At 42.6% G+C, this 16,472-nt stretch overlaps 1 protein-coding gene across 1 annotated transcript in view; it reads right to left on the bottom strand.

Annotated features, from left to right (window-relative positions):
- Positions 1-1,373: 1,373 nt before the first annotated feature.
- ctif (CBP80/20-dependent translation initiation factor) overlaps positions 1,374-16,472 on the bottom strand; it is a gene marked incomplete at both ends in the record, with an annotated part of 35,175 nt that continues 20,076 nt past the window's right edge. The window contains 5 exons of the mRNA XM_079235533.1: positions 1,374-1,595; positions 2,312-2,365; positions 7,663-7,818; positions 10,508-10,807; positions 11,694-12,318. Coding sequence (XP_079091659.1) covers positions 1,374-1,595; positions 2,312-2,365; positions 7,663-7,818; positions 10,508-10,807; positions 11,694-12,318 — 1,357 coding nt within the window. The remainder of the gene's footprint in view (positions 1,596-2,311; positions 2,366-7,662; positions 7,819-10,507; positions 10,808-11,693; positions 12,319-16,472) is intronic.

The raw sequence follows: 16,472 nt of genomic DNA, 5'->3' as shown, positions 1-16,472 counted from the left end.
AAACATCCCAAAATCCCTCACTAAGGCGCAACCCATTTGTCTCACTACCGAGATGTTTACTTACTATTAATCCACAAGCACTGATTCAAATTCAAACTTATTTTTTCCTTTTAAACTTTAAAGCAAAACAGTGCAAAACAAATCAAACCTGTGCAATAAGGCCTACCACTAATACCTCATACATATGTCGTTTTCATAAAAACAAGACTTCAAAATGAACCAACAATAAAAACACAAACTGATTAAAAAAATAATATGATGATAATATCAAAGACGTGGTTAACAAAGCATGTACATGCACGACTTAACACGGGAGAAGAGACCTTCCCCTGGCGGACCAAAACAAAAGAATTATCACGCAGCAGTGTTTGTTTTAATGCTTTCCTAATGCGGCCCCCCAACTGCAATATTTTTTACTGCTTCTATTGGCGACGCCGGCCAACGCTCGGGGAGCAGCGGTGCCAGAGGGGTGTGTCGTCTCACATGGGCTCAAGCAGCCATCTGCCGCTCTACTCTAGCCAGCCTGATCCTTATCCTCAGCCCAGCCTGGCCCAGCAGGCCCGCTGTCTCATCTCCACAAAAAGGTTTCCTGCAGGGTGGGGGTGGAGTTTGGGGAGACAAAGGCGGGGAGGAGCTGTGGGAGTTCCACAGCGAGGCCCTTTGACCTGGTCCCTGGCCCGGCGGGGCAGACGGCCCAGACAGACAGCACCGTGTTTTCTCCCTGCCTCCTCCTCCATCTCCTCTCTCTTTTATCAGCCACACAGACCCCAGGGGCCGACGCAGAGACAGAGGCGGGGGGGAGGGCGGTGGGCAAATGAACACAATGAAGAGACTGACACGGACGAGCCTGACCTCCCACCCTGCCCCCGCCATTCATCTTTGGGTACGGATCTCTCTATTCCCCACGGGCAGGCTGCTGCCCTCTCCTCCTCTCCCCTCACCCTTCTAGTCTGTTCCCTCCTTTATCCCCCAGCAGCCAGTGCAAGGCGAGCTCTCGGACGCTGTGTGGCCAAGCATGCCCCTACTGGCCAGTTACACGTTGCCGTTTTCTTGAATGTGTGTCAAATACGCTTTGCGTCGTTTGAGCGCCACATGTAGTGTGTTGCCTTGGTGGCTCGACCGTTTGGTGGATAGTGTTCGGTTATTTGTGGCAGTGGTCGCCTATCTTGGAGAAATTAGCGAATTATACAGCTAAGTTCAAAACCCACATGAAGCATGGATTTATTTATCTACGTAAGAGTGTGATTTTTTTTTTTATTCCTGTGTTTTGGTAAAACTAGAAGAGCCGATTGAGGCTCAACTGGAAAATGTTTCCAAGGGGCTTTCAGAAGGGCTTGTCTCCTCGTCTCCTCGTCTCCTGTGGGAGCTGGCACCTAGGCAGTGGTGGTGAGCTTCTGGATGGTACGATTGTAGTATTGGGTGGTGAGAGCCTCCAGGGGGCTCCAGTGATGTGCGTGCAGCTCGATGACCTCCATGAGGAGCGAGCGAGTCAGCTGCGATTCGGTCGGACTGAGCATCTTGTCCCTGACGGCTGCTAGAAGCTCCGTCATCATCTCGGGGAGCTGCTCCTCCAGGAGGCGCCCCATGCTCTGCAACTGGTGGAGAGAAACAGGGATGGAGGCCGGAGGTTAAAGAAGGTGTGTGTGTGTGTGTGTGTGTGTGTGTGTGTGTGTGTGTGTGTGTGTGTCCCTTACAGTGAGCAAAACACAACGTCTGGCACCTTGTTACTTTGGATTCACTTCGACAGCAGAGGTTCACACACCGCCACACAGCTGTGAGTGTGTGTGTGAGAGAGTGAGAGCCTGCTGGTAAGTAATCAAGACTGCAAAGGATGTGGTTGTGTTTCTGAGCAACTGGAACTGTTTGCCAACTCAAGCTCACCTATCTTTGCTCTTTCTGTTGTTGTTTTAAACTCAATATTACAATTGTTAAATAATAATAATATATTTTCACATCATTGCTGGTGAGAGCTTACTGATATTCTATATAACCCCAACTCCGATTAAATCCATAGTTCTACTTAAATTCACCGGCACTACTTTATTATTCATAAGCCTCAGGAGACTGCCTTAGAATATCAAAGAGATGTGTTTGAGATTGTACATACTAGAGACGACTCCAGCATGTACTGTGCATTATAATAAAACATGGGCGTTGTTGGTTCCAATGCGCAGAATTTGTTTCATACATACATTTGCTTGAGTGTTTTACTGCATTTAATTTTCAAAGCAGCCTTTTGTCTCGAACAAAAAACTAAGTATTAACGGTGTGTGTGTATATGTGTGTGTCTGTGTGTGTTAGGGGTCCATACCTCCATGGAGCAGCACAGGACTGCATCTTCCTTCACATCTGTAGACTCCAACAGCTGCAAAGCAAAGAGATGCATACAGGAGTGAGCAAACCCAAGGCCTAGCAGATATATAAATGTATATTTGGATGTAGGCCACATGTGGAGATTAAGCAAATGGAAGTGTTTGTGTGTGTTAAATCAGTTCACATGGAGGAAAAAAAAACAAAAAAACAAAAAACCTAATCCCAATTGTAAATATTTTCCACATTAACATTTTAAATCTTGGAAGACAACACACCAGGCTTTCATCCTGGCAAGCCAGCTAACCATCAGACATCAAGGCTGGCTTTACGCACGCTGTATGTCTGCACACACACACTGCAGCCAAAAACTAACAGTGTGGCTGCTAAACATGCTTGCTGGCTTTCCAGCCCCAAAGCTGGCCCCATGCACAGATGGGCAGAAACTGGCACTTTCAAACAATGCAGGGAGCGACGGCAACAACAGGGAGGCAGAACAACAGTGAGTCGGTAAACATCTCCTGTTGGATCACAGCAGAAAGGAATTTGGCTAAATTTTTTATTTTTTTTTTACTCCTCACATGTCGGTTTCCAAAGTGCTAGTTTGATTAACACGAGGGAGGAAAATGAAGTAACAGAGGAATGAAGTGTAATCAAACTCTAGAAGCCTAGACCTGTTGCACAATGAGCAAAATAAAGCCCCTTTCACACATGCACTGCAACTCCAAACTGATGTAGACCCAGAGGAGCTGGACGTGAGACGCAAATGTCCGAATCAATCGGACCGGACATTAAACAGACTTCAGGCCTGCCAGCTCCCCAGTACAGAGTCAGTGTATTGTCTGATTAAGCCCATGTGTGGACAACACAGGTAATTGTCCAGAGAATTCATGGCAAGCGAATATGCATGTGTAAGTAAGCACGAAAACGGCAGAATACAAACATCCGAGGGTGAGGAAAATGGGATAATTTAAACAAAGAAGGCCACAAACATGTTGAATTGGAAATATTAAGAAACATGAAACTGTTGGTAATGTCCTAAGAAGCCAAAATCGTCAGAAAAATTCAAGACACGGCAAGAGATTTGGTTGATTATGACCAAACTGGGAACCTGCTACCTAACCGCAGTGTAATCCGCGTCACGTCCCGCCTCTTGCATTGCAAACTCTACCCAGAAGCCACCTCTCTCCAAAACCAACCGGAGTTTTTCCAGTAGGAGAGACAATCTCCTATTGTGCGCTAGATGCGTACAAGAGAATCTTCAGACAAGTTAACATAGTTGAGGTGGAGGCGCACACAATAAATATGTGCGATCACCGAGAGAATACACACAAACAAAACTGTGTTTAGAAGCAGGATTTGTGAGAGCAATGTGACTTGAGAGTATGATTCATATGTTTAGTACGATCAAATTGTCTGTAAAAAGGTATTGTATGACTTTATGACTACTTTACACTATGATTTGTTATCACATTTCTTTTGAGATACTACTATAATGTTTTAGGACTTATATGTTTATGATTTTTATGACAATAAAATATCTTCTTTAATGAATACTATGACATGCGTTATGATATTTATGACAAACCTCGAATTTCTATATTCAGTATGCACCAACTCATAATGTAATAAGATACATAATTTAAATGTAATAAAACCTCATGATGTAATAATAGGCACAAACAGAAGATGTATTATAAATGAAGAAACAAATGTTAAATAATTTAAAACTAAATGTTTTATGAGTGTAATAATTTTTTATGAGTGTAATCATAAAAAATAAAAAAGTACTCCCTTCTACTTCTTAAAGGAAAAGGGAACTTTCTAGTTCTATGTGACACAAGAGTCCTGAATTTAAATTGAATGCAAAAGGTAATATACTGGTTTATTCTTAGCATATGAATAATTGTTCTATACCATTACAAAAAAAACAGGCAAGAGCGATTGTGATTGACTAAAGGTGCCCAGAAACACGACTGCAAATTAATGATAATGTTGCTCTGTAACATTGGATGTGTGAATAAACAGATTTCCGAACAAGTTCGCTATATGCCCCCAAGTTATTGCAGGTTTAAATAAACAGGATCAAAGAAGAGTTTGTGTTTGTGTTTTTCAGTGGGCTTGATGGAGCCCACCTGCAGCATAAACAAGCCAGACAACTCACCCAATCAGCTTAATTTGAACCCTTATAAGAGATACACGGACAAACTAATGAATGCCTAAACGCTTTCCTTAGGAAAGAGCTCAAAGAAAAAACGTTATGATAATTACGTCGGAATCTTCTTAACTGAAGAAAAAGAAAAAGGATCCCCACCATCTGATGCTGTGATTCACACTCAATATGAACAGTTATTTCTAGGCTGTAAGCTTAATGGTATTCCACCTATCCTTCAGGCCCGTGCAGACGTCAGCTCCTCAGTATGCTTAGATGGGTGTGGCGACAGCGTGGCTTTGATGTGGGAACTAAAGTCTTGTCGTTCCCAGAGCAGGAGAGGTACGTGACAAGCAGGATTAGCTCATAATGAGTTCTCTGGGGAGCCTAGGGTGAAGTTATTGCTCAATACCTTTAAAATGGTCTAATCTATACTCATTTAATCAGTGCCCCGATCCACTGAGCGCTCCCTCTCTCCCTCCCTCCCCCCCACCCCCCGTCTGTTCTCCAATGCGATAGCCCTTCTGTCGCTCCTACACGACATCATACATTAATCACTCCATATTACCTGCATTTTTTAAGTAGAAGGAACAGCTCAAGGGAAAAAAATACACTGTTTCTGTGAGACAACTAAACACACAAAAGTATCTCTGCTGAAGCTGAAAACAGCCAGATCTCTGCTTGGTTACATAATCAAGAAGAAGAAAAAAAGAATTGGGCTTCTGTGTGATTTCCAGTCACAGTATTTCCATTCAAAAGAAATGTTATCAGGAACGTAAAAAGCAAGAAAAACTAGGACAGCTGTAATCGTCTTATGGCACTGAATGGAATAAATGCATTCAACACGACGACAACGCCTTGAATGACTCACTGAATAACATCCTTATTTTTTTAAAGTCCTAATCTGTCGCTTGACCGAATTACTCAAACTCGAAAAATTTGTATATTGTATGTCACCGTACTGCCGGCTAAAAAAAAAAAGGAGAGAAAAATATGTTTAATAACATTTACACGAATGAGTGCTCAAAGTTAAATTATGACTGCTTCGACTATAACTGGGTTTCCAATAGTTGCATAGCAACAGCAACTCTAGCATCAGCACCAGAACGCACAATCGATGATGCTCAAAATATTCAAGTTTTTTTTAATCCATAAGCATTGTGCTATTATACTGCATTTTCTGAGTTGATTGTGGAAGACTATAAAGGGCCCATGCTGACTTTAAAAGAAGTATACCAAGGCACAATAGTAATAGACCCTGAGGTCACATGACCGTGAATGTGCAGCTTTCTGCAAACCATGGGTCACATGCAGGTCTTTCTTCTTCTTTCTTCTTCTTCTTTTTTCTCCCTTTCTGATTTTCCATGGCTATTTGGCTGTACAGGACTGTACCTTCTTTGGTCTTTTTTAATGTTCAGTATTATGATAAAATTAAGTTTTCCATTTTGTATGTGCAGTCTACTGCAGGCTGTGCTTTACATACGCTTAGAAATAGTGGAATAGTCTGGGTAAATGTTATAAAAAAATGTAAATCTTTGATTTAGGTGTATTTAAAGAGTTTAATGAACATGCAAAATGTACTAAACAATCTATATAACTACAGGACAATGCTGAAGTGTAGCAAGGCCAATGAACAAGTAAAAGAAAGGATAAGGTTTGCTTCACAAATATCATAGTGAGCCTAAAACATTCATTTTCATGTATTCTTCACCCTGGCAACTAAAAAGTTGATTATATGGCAGTTTACAGCTTTTGCTGATCCTAAGTTGCCTCCCCGCAAAAAAAATATCAATGAATGTAGGTTTAACATTTGTGGCAAATAAGGGTGGTGAATAAGTTATAATTCATTTTAAAGTGTGCTTCAATGCACGCTTAGTCGGAGATTGTCTAACATGAAAGTGGATTTTTGTATATATATTTTTTTTAAACGTGAAAATCCACATCGATGCTTTTGGCTAGTAAATCATGAATGGATGAGATCACCGCGCACCGACTTGCTTCGTTTATATGTACAGCTGTCATGTACACTCAAACACACATCCTAACACACCTCAGTTGTTACATAATCCTGTTCTGCCGGTTACAACTACAGAGGACAGCCGCTGCTAAATGCCCTGACACACACACACACACACACACACACACACACACACACACACACACACACACACACACAGGAGAGTGCACATAGATTATAGCTGGAATCCAACAACTACATGCTACGACAGGATGGACAAAACAGCAAATGGATAGAAATCTAAATAGTGGCTCTGGGAAACGAAGATGGCCTAAACAAGCACAAGACTTGCCACAACAAACACACAAAATCACATTATTATACATATATTTAGACACTGTTCACAGTGGTCTGACCTCCAGCATCATCAGGCTAAATGAGACATGTGCTGATGTTGGACTATGGAGGTCCACGCCCTCAGTCGTGTCGCGGAGTCTCTTAACAAGCTGAGATAATGCCCTAGGCATACGCTCAGACAGGGTGTGGATGCCGTTAGTTGTGTGTTGATTGTTGTGTGTGTGTTGAGAGCCAGACCGGCAGAGGTGTTGACGTGGGTGGTGAAACTAACCGGCACGTACCATTACTTCTTCTCCACCTCTCAAACTACACATTAAAATGCTTTTCATTCCCAGATCCTGTCGCCTCCTCTCCGTTCTCTTCTACCTGTCACACCGTCAGTACATTTCTTCTGCAGTAACCGTGAACCTGACCGCAGACTCCTTCGCTTCCTCTCACTTCTTCTCTTCTCTCTTTCTCCCTCCCCCCCCTCTTACTCGCTTCCCCTTTCAGTATTCCATCTGTCGTTAACCACTTCTGTATCGCGATGCATCTGCTGTGGCTACCCTATATGGTTGCCATGGAGACCAAGGGAGTGTGTGTGTGTGTGTGTGTAAGGCAGCATGACCAGCTGATGAGAACTGAACCTGGGGTCAAGACATTTTCCTGGAACTGATGGCGTCCTGACTGTTTACACCACTAACCAAACCCTGCTGTGGTGTCTCAAGTCTAGACAACGTCTGGCGAAAAACAGGAAACTAGACGCACGTATCGATCCGAACGCACAAGATATACAGTCACAGCTGGACGCTTTCCTTTTTACTGGAACAAGTAGACTGGGTCGATCAATTGGTAATTGGCATACTTATTGATTTAAAAAAAAAAGGGGGCGTATCTGGATACAGACCTCTCGAAGGCAGGTGTATATGGGACACACCAGCACCCTGAACGGCTGCGCTGTGTTGCTCCTCATGGTGCCGAACACCTCACACAAGAAGGTGATGAAACCGAGCCACCTCTCCACGTCCGACTGCTGGAGCTCCTCTCGACAGGCAAAGTCCTTCTGTAGGGGGGTGGAGAGAAGGGAGAAAGACATGTACAGATACAGGTTCAATCCCGGAAAATCCAATGAAAAAAACAACAGTTTAGCCAGCTTTTGTAAATGTGCAATACAAGTTCTAAGTAGGCGGTAGGTAGGTGGATGTATAAGTGTTTAATAAATTCATCAGCAGTGGTGGTAATCACCATTAACATCTTTGCTATCTCCCTGATGGGAGTTTTTGTAGGTGGCACACATATTAACCTAGAAGCTTAAAGCACTCAAAGCCAAAAAGCAGTTGAAAAGCACATTAAACAAATTCATGAATTTCTTTTATCTGGCAGAAGTAGAGGATAATATGTTAATTTAGTTAGAAAGTGAAGGGTAGTGAACCGTGTCAATGCTGTAAAAGTGTTGGGGTTAATATGGGTTAATGCGTAATGCGCACTTGTAAAGATGTTGCACGTCAGGTTAAACTGAAACTTTATTAACAGTCAGAGGAACTCACTCTGCTTATCCAGAATGTACCGCCTGTTACTGAAGTGCACTAGAAACACAAGCGGCTTATTTATTTTTTCACGGACTCTTACAACTGCGTACAATATGCAGACTTGAATGGATAACAAAAAAAAAAAAAAACTCACTGTCAAAAACAAACCACCCACTCAAAAACAACTGCACATGCCTCTCATACATCTCCAAGGACATCGTGGCGTTCGCCACAGCGCTTGACACTTCCACAACAAGCCAACAAAATGGCAGGATACACACAGATGCACACACTGAAGCAACAGAAAAGACAAGCTTATTTCAGAAGAAAGAAGATGATGAGGAAGGTGCCAATAGCATTAGCATATAACAAAAAGGCCACCAGCTTTTCTTTGTAAATAAATAAATAGCGTCTTTCACAGGTATCAACAATCTGACCACATTTAATGACAGCAACAACAAACCATGACGCCTCTCTTTTTATACACTAATTGCCCCCATATTGAGATCCAGGGGTCTGGAAGCAACATCATTAATGACGGCCTTCATGAACCCTCTAGTGGCATTTAAAAAGGTTTAAAGCAACAAAAAGCCTAAATGTCAAAGACGATGAGGGGGTCCATGCTGGCTGGGAAGTGGGGAAGAAAGCGTGAAATGAAAGAAGAGGAATAGGGTAAAAGGATTAAGGTGGGATTCACTAATGCTGGGTCTGGGATAAAAATGTCAACATCTAAAGAAAGAGGTGTTTTTTTGGGAAAACAAAACCAGAATGGAAGAGAGGAAAGACAAAAGTGTACGAGTACGGTCTGCAGGAGCCGGAAAGAGGAGTACAAGTAAAATGAAGGCAGCAGGTGGCTGAACATTTAGAAAGAGTGTATGTCTTGTTTGCCTACTTCTAGATTGCCTGAGATGAGGTTTGTATGAATATCAGGATTGAGGAAGGGGTGAAAGGGAGGAGCATGGTTAGAGAAAAAGAGAGAGAGAGAGGAGGAGTTGAGCAGGGAGAATAGCGAGGCACTGGCCCATGTCGTTCTGGGTGAAAGGAGGCAATAAGACAGGAGAGCGCGGTAATAGAGAGCTCATGAGGGACGAGGAGGGGCAGAGGCAGTGAAATATATAACAGCTGAGAGCATGTTGTCATCCTGGGTACACGACTGGAACTGTGCCGTTAAGTGAGGGTGGTGGGGGGCTCCCCCTCGATCAGGTCTCTCTCCCCTGGGTGTTTAGATTAGCTACTTTACCTACTGACATTTACAGCAACACACACACACACACACACACGCACACACACACACACACACACACACAAAAGTGCTTCCTCATAAAACTACTGCAATTACCGGGAGAATTTTGTTGAAAACAGTATTAAAAAAAAAAGAAAGAATTACTACTTTATTATCAAGTGCTGGTAGCTTAGAATGACCTTTAAAAGGGCATTTTGAGATGTGTTTACTGAAAGTACTGCATTTCTTGTGAAAGAAAAGCAATAGAATTTCGTATTCAGGGTCATTAGCGCTTAATCTGCTGACTAGGTGGATCAATTGACAATTTAGTTTATAAAATGTCATAAAACTTTCCCAGGGACACGGTTGAAATCTTTTAAATTGACTGTTTTGTACGACTAACAGCCTAAATTCATCAATTAAGACGCTGGACCAAGAGCATGTATAACATTTTTGCTTGATGAATGACTTTAAACGGATCAATATTAATAATTAGATACTTTTCTGTTGATGGACATTGCATGCTGTATTAGACTGCATTGGTTTTACCTACGTGTAACGAATACTTCTTCAGTCTGAGCTTGCCCCCACTCGATTGGATTTCCATTGTGGGGGGGGGGGGGGATTTGATTTTCACTAACCAATCACTGGAGACCAACGTATCTGCCTGATTCTACCCTAATTTTAAGTCAATAGCTACTTTGTGCCAACTAGCTAACGATGTCCAGCAATATTGAGAAGACATGCAGTATTGAATTTGTTAATTAAGGGGGTCATCTCAAATTCAATCCTATTATTCTGACTAATATTCATCATACAGCTGTATCTTTCTCAAATTGTATCTTTGTGAGGAAGTAACTACAATTAAAGTTAGGGATGTTCATTTAAAAAGAAGTAAAAACAAGGCAGGTCCATTTCATGAATATGTTTGTAATATTGAACCCCGAGTTATGTCAATAAAGAAGAAAATATTGAAGAGTAAAGCTTCGAGCAACTCTCACCTGCAACATGTTGAGCAGCAGCGATCTGAACTTGGTCCCCTCCACCATGAACAGCGCCATCTTGTCACAGAGCTTGGCGGCGGTGGCGGCAAAGCTCCTGTCCGACACGGCCTTTGAGTAGATGGTACCGACCACCTGAGCCAGCGTTTCCTCGGACCGCGCCGAGCACTGCGCCTCCTCCATGAAGGAAGCCAGCTGCTGCTCCACCCCGCTGCTGTTGCTCCGCATGCTGTTGAGAAGGTCCACCAGCCGGTCCATGCTCTGGGATCCGGAGCCTGGCGCCTCCACACGCGCCTCTTCCTGAGGCGCAAGATGAAAACGAATATGAGGCGACAATATTCAAGTTCAACATACTGGAGGTTAAGTTACCTGATTGAAATGTCTTGATTTTAAGTTGCATCTTGTTGAACACTGTAGATCCCATAAAAGTGTGTATTTTACATTTATTTATACTACCTATATCTGTCTATTGGAACTGTTCATCAATCAATTTGAGTAATGCTATGATCGCTATCAGCCGATATTCGTTCTAAACAGTTTTATCGGTGGTCTCTGAAAGGCCTATCATAAGACAATTTAAATAAATAATTAAACAATAATAATTGATATGAAGGCAGTAGTTATATTGGAAAGTTGAGGTGACAGCCCTCAAATAAGTTGCATTTTATTTGCTGGAGTTCAGTACATAATCCAATCAAGTAAAAGCTGGCTCCGAGACAGGATTCATTGATTTATTGGCGTGGCCGTTTATTAATTCCTGCCTTGCTGCTTGCTGGAGAGTTCCATGCTGTCAAATCAAACCACCCCCATGGTGGTAACGAGTTAGAGGAGGAAGAGAAGTGGAGAGCAGAAACGCAGTTGGCCGACTCGCCAGTTTAGTGCACAGGGTAGAAAACATCAAAAACGGTTACGCTAATGCTGCTTTGGTTCCTTCACCTCCTGAGTGAGAACACGTGCTCCCCTCCCCGCCAGTTTGGGTCAATCTGAATGCTAAATAACAAAGTAGAGGGACGACTTGAAGAAAGGCAGTGTAAGAACACTATGCGTCTCCTTGATGGCAGTGCGCGTGTGTGCACGAACATAAAGAAAGTAATTACGAGACTAAATGCTAGCGTGTGTGTACACATACACATTTGTCCTGATTGCCTTAATACTAACTGACAGGCACTAAGCAGCTTTACGGTACCTTGTCCTTTAGTCTCCTCCTCAGCCTCTCCTTCGATGACTGCAGCAAGCTGATTTTGGGCTGCTCCGACTGGCCCTCGCCTTCCTTTCCACTTCCTGGTGGCTTGGGAGATTCCTTTCGAACGGTCAGATGTGGGACAGCATTTGTATTGGGCGTCAACTCGGGTCTGGGTGATTCATTGGGACTCTTGCTGCTGTTGTTGTGAGGTGGTCTGATTTGCTTATCATCTGGTTTTACATTCTCAGTCTCTTTGTCTTTGGTTGTTCTTGGGGGAACGCCTTTATCGCCTGTAACGTTCGTTTGTCCATGCCCCTGACCTTTCTGATTGGGGTGCCAACGCCGGTTCTGGCTGTATCCGTGGTGCGGGGGTCCTCCTTGGCGCTGCCCATGTCCACCTTGATACTGGCGAGGCGGCCGACCAGCACTACTGTTTCTGTTATCTCCCAGTTCTGTTAAATTCTGCTCCTGTTGGTTTGGAGATTGATGTTGACATTGATGTTGGGATGGATCCCTCTGATGCTGTGGTGATTGCTGTTGCGTCAGCTGAGGTTGGTTCTTCCCAACTCCTCCACCACCTCCGCCTCCTCCGCCTCCTCCTCCTCCTCCCTGAGGCCGCTGTTGTCTCCTGGAATGAGAGCAGGTTTCAGTTAGCTTCATTGGGATGGAGCAGCTGCTCTGCTACACTTTAACCGCCCCAATGTGTCACAATGGCAGCATGATGGTCTTCAGCCTCCTCCCAGCACCTCTGTGCCCACTCAAAACTCACCGTTAGTTTTGTGAAAAGGATCATTCACAACTAGACACCAACAGTAAACCGTCATCTACTGATCGCATCTTTAAGTCACTAAAAATTTGAAAGCACAATGACTGCTTACATGTGGAGTATGTCTGTGTTTTCCTGTCCTGCATGGCTCTGTCCTTTTGCTGTACTGACTCTGGGCTTGACAAGCCACTGACATATGGTCCAGAGGATTAGTCTCCCTGGCACAGAGGAGGCAAGCTATTATCTGCCTCAGTCTGTGAACCAGCACACCTTTGCTCAGATGTACTCGGCTCTAAGAGTGTTTTTCACAGGGAAATTGTCCAATCAAATGAAGGGGATTTAGATGTTTTGGGCGTAGGGATGTATATAACTCGCCAGTGACAGATTGGCAATAAAGGATAGTGAAATGATCAGTTTTATTGTTGTTGGCTTGAATAGTCAAAACCTGAAACGATTTGGCCAAACTCATCAATGAGCCTGTATAAGGAGCCCACTATGTATCCACTGTATTTCACCACAAACTTAATTTTCCTTGCCAGAGACTACAGATGGAAGGAAACTAGCTAGTTGCCAAATCGGATGCATTCAATAGACAAAACCAAAACGCACACTAAAAGAAACTGTGCTGAGCTGTAACTCATCGCATAATTGCCGGCATGACAGACGAGGCCTTTTGATGGACAGATAAGTGGTTCAAACTAAATCAGATAAACCATAAAGATCTGAGTAAAATCCAGCCGTTTGTTTGAAATCGATAGCCAGCTTCAGTACTTGCTCTGGTATAAAGAAATGATACATATACAAATGTTTAATATTGTATACTATGTGATGGCCGTGTGCCCGAACAGATTTCAATACGGGACTAAACACAAGAAGCAAGGTTTCTTGAATAAAAAAAAGAAAGAAAAAAGAAGCACATTCCTAACATAAACTCGTCTGTTTAAGCCTCGAGGAGGCTGGATTAATGAGCAAAGGAAGACAATTTTCCTTAAAAACTGTTCAAGCGCGGTGCAATGTGGGTTTTGATCAGTGTTCCCTCTAAGCTGCGTGCGTGCCAGTCGAAGTGGCCGCGCAATAGATTTTTCAGACCACGCACATTTCAGACCGCACAAACGTTTTTTTTTTTTCCAGGGGTTAAAAATCTTTTTTGCGCCAGTGTTTCTGAGATAGGAGTGAGTCATCTCCGCAATAATAAGATCTTTGATGTGACGTGTCGAGTCTTCTTGGCCAATCAGCGTCCCGTTTCTCGACATGCGCTCTGTGTACCTCTGCTAGCGCTCTGCCTCCGTTAGCACCCCCCACCCCCGCTGTCCTCCTCCGGGCGCCAGGAGTGAAGCTCGCCCAGAGCGCCACATGAGCTCGGGCTGGCGCTGTTTAGGCTCCTCTTGGCGGGCCCTGCTCCAGCAGCTATAGGCTACCATGGCGAAAAGAAAAGCAGAGCAGGTGCCCCAGAAAAAGGTCTGCCTAACGTTCAAACATGAGTGGCTAGATGAAATAGTCCAAACTGACACAGGTAGGATGAAACTTTCAAACATATTTAAATATGAAGTTATTAAATTGTTCATATAGACTACCTAGGAAAAATGACACCATGTAAATTTAATAGGCCTATAATTATTGTTAAGCACTGCATTAGCATTTTTCTTTCAATGATGTTCCACTTAAATGTTGTACCTGCTGAGAAATGACTAAACACCTTTGATACTTTTATTTTGTATATATAAATATATCATTATCAGTGAACCAGTCATTACCTCCCCTTATTGAAGTTCAACAAAGATCCTTTAAGTTCAACTAAACTGACTGGTAAAACACCATCATTAAAATGTTCCCAAAGTCCAGCCATTATAAAGGATATTGAATAAATATCAAACGTGTATACATATTGAAGCATTTGCTGTCATCTCTTTGAATCCCCTATGGCTAACGCAGGCTTGTGGTCATTTTCGAAATGCTCAGTGATGAAATGTGCGCTCAGAAAAAAAAAAATTTGCTCAGTGCTGAAAGAAATTAGAGGGAACATTGGTTTTGATCCTGTCTCATGAAAGCCTTTCCCTGCACTTTTTTATTTAACCGACTGTCAATACCTTGATTTGACAAAAAAAGAAAAGAAAGTTGAAACGAAAGGTCAGACATTTTTGAGACTGCATTACAAAAGCACATAAAGTATTCTCCCTTGTGAAAGAAAACTGTGTGTCACTATCACACTCAACCGTCACGGTTTTGAAAATGTTCATTCCATCCCAAATAAATGAATGTTTGAACAACCTTGGAAATGTTCTTTAAACTTCATAGAAGTTTAATATATTGCTATGTGCAGGTCAAACACATTTTATCAGAAAGACTGCAGCACTAAGACATGACAGAGAGAGATAATGGATTTTATTGTGCCCGCAAATGAACTGACATTTGCAGAACTTTATAAAAATAAAGTAAAAAAAGTGGAAAAGGGCTTTGCGCAACAAACATTTCAGTTTGAGGACTGATGTTAACAACTAAGCAGCCAGCAACCTATAAATGTGTACCAACAAAGCGGCTGAACATAATAACAAACACATCTTTCATTTCCTTCGAGTCAAACAGGTTCGAGTTATCAAGGCAAAATCTTCCTTTATCACTAGCAACATTCAGGACTAATACAGAAAAAATGTCCACAATCATGGATGAAATCCATGCAGCCGTACAGCTGCGGTGCAAATCTTTCAGCAATAAATGCCAAACCTAATAGTTCCAGGTTCTCAAATGTGAGAATGTGCTGCTTGCGTGGCAGTAAACGTCATCTCTTTGTGGTTTGGACGGTTGGTCGCACAAAATAGAATATGTGATGATCAAGTCACCTTGGACTGTTGTAATAGGCAATTCTAAATCTTTCTGAAAATAGTTGGTAGCCTAATTAATAATGAAAATAATTGCATTTCCTACATGTTTTTTTTTTATATTGTCAAAAATAAAAAAGGTGAACTACTCCTAGCAACAGCTCCTGCAGCTTCTCTGTAAACGATAAATGATGCTGGTGCGATGACCACGACACTCACTTCTGATCGCTTTGGACCATTGGTTTCAATTTTTATTTGACCAACTAAATAATTTAGTAATTAAAATAGTCGTTAGTTAAAGCCATAGTTGTTTTTTCCTTAAATTGTCATCCGTCTGTATGAATGTGTGTGTGTGTGCGCAGGCATAAGCACAGACAAAGTGAATGTGTTCACGGGTGTTTATAGTTGTTGTGTTTCGGTTCATTTGGTTTAAGTCTTGCCTAGCCCCTCTGCCAACCTCCCCAAGAGAGTGGAGCAGACAGTTCATCATCTGACTCCTCCACTCAACAGCCTGCCTTCCCCTCTATGCAAACACCCAGAGCCGGCCTTAGTCGTATGTTCAGCAGCGCGGCACAAAACTGTGAGGGGACACCCGCTCATGTCAGCATCCTTCAACGTCTGTAGAAATTAAAAGTTTGCTGCAGAAAAACAAAGCTGCTTATTAAAGTTTTAATTTTCCTCACCAATGTTTTACCTAATCGTAAAGTATAATAGCTTCACATTGCCTGCATAAATTGTGAAATCTCATTTAATGACTGAGAAGTTTAAAAAGAAGATTATAAAATCTCCCCCTCTGCAGAGACACACTTGAGTACGTCTCTCTCAAACCCACATTCACTCATCTGACGATCAATTTGATCTTTACACGAGCTGTTAGTTTAGGCTCAGCTCTAATAAGCTCTTCTCCTGATCTTCTGGTGATGCTGGGAGGTGAGCGTGAGACAGTAATGAAATGTTAATCATATTTAATGACTGAGCTCTGCAGTAGCTCAAGTGTTGATCGGATTGGCTGTCCAGGGAGATGTTTGCATTAAGGATAAATGATGGGGTCACTGATGAAATTTCATCTCACAATTTCTTGTTACTTAGACACAGGCCGTCTGCGGCCGTGATCGACCATCTAATCAAATGAGAAACTGCAATTTTCTTCGGGTTGACGCGATGAATCTGAAACATTGTGGTACTAATCAGATTTAAATT

Source organism: Taurulus bubalis, assembly GCF_910589615.1.
Source record: "Taurulus bubalis genome assembly, chromosome: 19".
In the NCBI taxonomy this organism is placed as follows: Eukaryota; Metazoa; Chordata; class Actinopteri; order Perciformes; family Cottidae; genus Taurulus; species Taurulus bubalis.
Note: the sequence above shows the minus strand (reverse complement) of the source record. Positions and strands in the feature narration are given on the sequence as shown.